Source organism: Penaeus japonicus, unplaced genomic scaffold (assembly GCF_977035675.1).
Source record: "Penaeus japonicus unplaced genomic scaffold, GWHDUDI00000001_assembly GWHDUDI00000009, whole genome shotgun sequence".
In the NCBI taxonomy this organism is placed as follows: domain Eukaryota; kingdom Metazoa; phylum Arthropoda; class Malacostraca; order Decapoda; family Penaeidae; genus Penaeus; species Penaeus japonicus.
The window spans coordinates 38,330,269-38,335,268 of NW_028234411.1; the positions used below are offsets into that span (position 1 = coordinate 38,330,269).

Sequence of the window (5,000 nt, forward strand, 5' to 3'; positions counted from 1 at the left end):
GAGAGAGAGAGAGAGGGAGGAGGAGAGAGAGGAGAGAGAGAGGAGAGAGAGAGAGAGAGAGAGAGAGAGAGAGAGAGAGAGAGAGAGAGAGAGGGAGAGAGAGAGAGAGAGAGAGGAGATAGAGAGAGGGGAGAAAAGGAGAGAGAGGAGAGGAGGGGGGGAGGAAGAGGAGAGAGAGAGGGAGAGAGAGAGAGAGAGAGAGAGAGAGAGAGAGAGAGAGAGAGAGAGAGAGAGAGAGAGAGAGAGAGAGAGAGAGAGAGAGAGAGAGAGAGACCAACATCACTACTTACTTGGAAAAATAAATCTTTCAGAAATTCCTAAAACGAAAAGATCAGACCAGAAAAAAATACATATAATCATGCACACGTTATTCCCTCCCCTCCTCTCCCTCCCCCTCCCCCTCCCCAATCTTTTTAATGTTGCGACCGCAAATGCTCCAGCGAAAACCATCCACAATCATGCAATTTCTTCCTCCTCTAATTTGCATACTCCTCTAGGACATTTCTTGGCCTCTATTTTAATGGACAGCAAACATTCGGACGTTGCAATCACGACCTTAGGTTGCATTTGCAATTATTTCGCTTAATCGCCTACAAACAGTCATGCAATAATGTTACTAGCGCCATCTGGCCATGCAAGAAGAGGCCTCGTCATTGTGGGAAAGGTTGGGGGAGGGGAGAGGGGGAAGGAGGGAGGGGGAGGTGGGAAGGTAAGTAGGGGGGAAAGGAGGGAGGGAGGGATGGGATGGGTAAGGCCGTCGGTATCATAAAAAAATATATTAAAACTGCTTACTTTTAATTAAGAAACTTTTAAGTTGGTCGTCAAAACGATATTAGATTTTAAAAAACAGACACTAACCTGAATCTATAATATTATGTCACCTCCGGCGGATAAGAGAGATAAGGATATAAAAAAACGTACAATAACCGCTACGTGATAATACACACGCCATCACTATGCAGTCACCTTTCCATTTTCTCTTAATCTTCCACTTCCATTCGCTCTCTATTCAATCCCTCTCCTACCTTTCCATCCACATCTCCTAGCTTTCTCATCTTCCTATTTCCATTCCCTCTCGTCCCCTCTTCCCTCAGGCAATGCTAAAAAAAAAAAAAAAAAAAAAAAAAAAAATATCCATAGGAACCTGAAAACTAACTTTACCTCTAAATCTTCCGGGAAACTTCCCTAGAAACTTCCCTAGACAAGCTCCTCAAATCGAAGTTCACATTACCATAACCAAAGAGACATGCCATGCACGCGCGACGAGCCATGCACGCGCGACAAAGGCTGTGCAACATAAATCTCAGCTGCTCCGCGACGTGTTACTTCTGTTAGCAACGTGACGGGTTTTTGCAATAATTTTGTTTTGATTTCTTGGTTCTGGTTGAGTATTCTAAAAGGAGGGTAGGTCTACTGGCGTGGAAGTAAATGTGATATAGACTCTTTGTTGCATAACAAATGCAAGTAGGGTGTACACTGCACACCAAGTACCTGCGTTTACAGAGACGTATATAATTATGCGCGCGAACATACACATACACATATATATACATATATATATATATATATATATATATATATATATATATATATATATATATACATATATATATATATATATATATATATATACATATACATATATACATACATACATACATGTGTGTGTGTGTGTGTGTGTGTGTGTGTGTGTGTGTGTGTGTGTGTGTGTGTGTGTGTGTGTGTGTGTGTGTGTGTGTGTGTGTGTGAAGAGAGAGAGAGAGAGAGAGAGAGAGAGAGAGAGCAGAGAGAGAGCGCAGAGAAAGAGAGCAGAGAGAGAGCGCAGAGAAATAGAGAGAGAGAGAAAGAGAGAGAGAAAGAGAGAGAGAGAATGAGCGAGAGATAGAGAGAGAGAGAAAGAGAGAGAGAAGAGAGGAGAGAGATAGAGAGAGAGAGAGAGAGAGAGAGAGAGAGAGAGAGAGAGAGAGAGAGAGAGAGAGAGAGAGAGAGAGAGAGAGGGGGGGGGGGGGAGAGATACATGTATGCGAACAGATGCGAGAATCAAACACATCACACAGAAATTTGTTGAAATTGTCTTGCAACACTAAAAACATACATTCCTTTCCTCATGCAAAGATGAAAGACCCCCCCCCCCCCCCACCCTCAAAAAAAAAAAAAAAAAAAAAAATACAAGCGTGCACCTGACACCCCGAGCCGAAACGTCAAGGCGACCACAGAAACTCAAGCGCCACATTAACAAAAAAGAAAAAAAAGAAAAAGAAAAAAAAAATGTAGGCTAACTGACCACCCTCGACGTATGTGCCGGTTCTAGTTCTCGCGATATACTGGTCAACCGCGAGAAACTCCGAGAAGTGATTGATTGGCTGCGGCCACTTTACGGCAGCTTTGTTTATGTCTCCTCCCTCCTCTATCGGCCATGCCTTCTTCATCGACAAGAAATCAGTTGTGTGGAACTGAATTACTGTCTCTCTTCTCTGTCTCTGTCTCTCTCGCATCCTCTACCGTATCCGCGCGAGTAAACACACACACACACATACTTACACACTCACACGCACTCACACACACACACACACACACACACACACACACACACACATACTCACACACTCACACGCACAAGCACATACACACGCACACACACACACACACACATACTCACACACTCACACTCACACGCACGCGCACACACACACACACACACACACACACACACACACACACACACACACACACGGTTATAATGGTTATAATGACATCGAGAGCTCTCGGGACTCGCGGCAGAAATTATACAGAAACATCATATCAGATTCCACGATCGTGTGTTGTGGCGCCTTCATGCTGCCCTTGTCCCCCTCCCCCCATACCCCTCCCCCTCCAGTGTCAACCGCAAGCTGGTAGATTTCGATGTAACACGGAAAATCTTTCTTTTTTTTTTAAACAGTGCATTCCAATTCTTATTTTTTTTTTAAGGGTGGTTCGCTTTTCAGAGAAAAAAAAAGAGAATTGTAGAAGAAAAATTGGGGAATAATATAAAGAACACGAGACCTGCATGCTGGTCCATCGTCACAACCAAAACATTGCACACATTGAGGTTTTCCATGTCCTGCCAAGTTTTCCATGAATGAAACATTGCCCTAAAATCTGTACCAATAATCGTTACCGTAATATTTCATAGAATTTACAATAGGGTAATTAATTTTTCGCCTCATCGTTCCGTCAGCACATGAGAACCGACTTACTGACTTACTTGCGCGGGCTTCCATGTAACAGGGTGATATATTGCCCTATTCCTCTTTATATATATATTTTTTTTTTATCGGAAAAACATATAGAAGACGAAAGCTTCCCGCATTATTATTATATTTATTTCAAACATAATGTCTTCGTCTACAATAATGAAAGATGCCGAGCTCCCGCCACAACATTTTTTTTTATGATGTCTTTGAGTGCAGCAATACTATTGAGTAAGACAGATGCTGAACTCGCCCGCAGAACTTCACTGGTAAACATTATCTTTGTATATAACAATGCAGTGGAGTAAGATGCAAAACTCACCCCGCAAAGAACTTCTCCAGTCTCAAGAATTTCGAAGAAGTTGTCAACATTGATTTCGAGCTGGTAGAGGTTCTTGAGCCACTCAGCCAAGTCTTCCCTCATGGCGTAAAGGTACTCTTCAGAGGTTTTGAAGGGCCTGAAGGGACGAGGCTCCAGCAGCATGATCGAGTCTCCGTCGGGAGCGTCCTGCGCCGCGGCGGGCGAGGCAGAGGCATCGTGGGGCTGCGGGGAGCTCCTGGCTCCTCCCCCAGCCTGTGCCAGACACGTCTCAGCAGCTGACATCGTGGTGGAGATGCTCAGCAGCGTCGCCACGTCGGTCATGCAAGACACCGCACACTGGAGGCTGTTTTGGAGGCACCCTCTGTGGGGATACTGCGATCGACGGACTTGTGCTCTGTCTGTGTTCTCTACTGGTAGGATGGCGCGCGGGGGTTACTGGTGCCACGAACGTAATGATTGAGCATCTTCTTTCTGTGTCTCTCTTTTAAGCTCCCTGGATCCCCGGGTACCACACACGGCGGCGAGAGACCTTGGTAGAAGGAGCAGACCAGTGCCACCAGCCCTGGACTACACTGGCACCGTAATCAATAGTGCCTTACTCCACCTGCCGCACCACATGGAGAGGGCACCATCCACTTTATACAAGCCCACATCACTATCTTCGCGTCTTTTGGGTTGACATGCGTAGTTACAAGTCAATCAGAGTTTCCTTTATCACTTTCGATGTCTGAGCTGAGGTTGCAGCGATGTGGCCAATGTCATCAAGCTCCTACTTTTCGAATGTGGCAAGGAATGTGGACCGTTGCAGTGCAAGCTTCAGTGTAACAATATCACTATGATAGTATTTTTTATAATGTTAGATTTTTTTCACTTGTTTGACAACGATCACTCTATCGCCAGGCTGTGTTTGCTCTTATCCTGTGTTTTCCAAATCGCCAACCAGCCGAAAATTCACCGGTAAAATTGTATCAAGTACCTTCACAAAGCTCTCTGTAGCACTATGACCGAAGTTATCTTGTTACACTTGCTTCTACATTCTTCCAAGGGGACATTGCGAGTGACGGAGACGGGTTTAGTTAGCGGCGACGGAAGGGCCGAATGCACACACCTCTCTCTTCACTCCCCGAGCGCACACTGCCAATACTGAAGGTCTGGCTCAGTCTGGCTCCGTCACCCACCCCGCGCGTTGCCAAGTGCCACCATACACTCCCGTTTTCCCATATCTCTTCCTGTTTATTTACTTTTTCTTCCCCGATATAAGTCATCGGGGATAGATGGAGGATAATTTATTTATCTTTCATACTTATTTCTCTCTATGTTTCATGAGAACACGGAGAAATACAAGAAATATCAATTTTGGAAAGCGCATTAACTTAATCATCGTTATTTACATATTCGCGTCTCCCCCGCCATGCACTTCTGAAGCTGTGGTTAAGAAGTTATGC

At 44.8% G+C, this 5,000-nt stretch overlaps 1 protein-coding gene across 2 annotated transcripts in view; it reads right to left on the reverse strand.

Moving 5' to 3' along the window:
• Window positions 1–4,697, reverse strand: part of LOC122248291 (GAS2-like protein pickled eggs) — a 246,470-nt gene extending 241,773 nt beyond the window's left edge. For both annotated transcript variants that reach the window (XM_086540073.1, XM_086540074.1), the window contains exon 1: window positions 3,556–4,697. In XM_086540073.1, the coding sequence (XP_086396199.1) occupies window positions 3,556–3,876 (321 nt within the window). In that variant the 5' untranslated portion in view covers window positions 3,877–4,697. The remainder of the gene's footprint in view (window positions 1–3,555) is intronic.
• Between the last annotated feature and the right edge of the window lie 303 nt (window positions 4,698–5,000).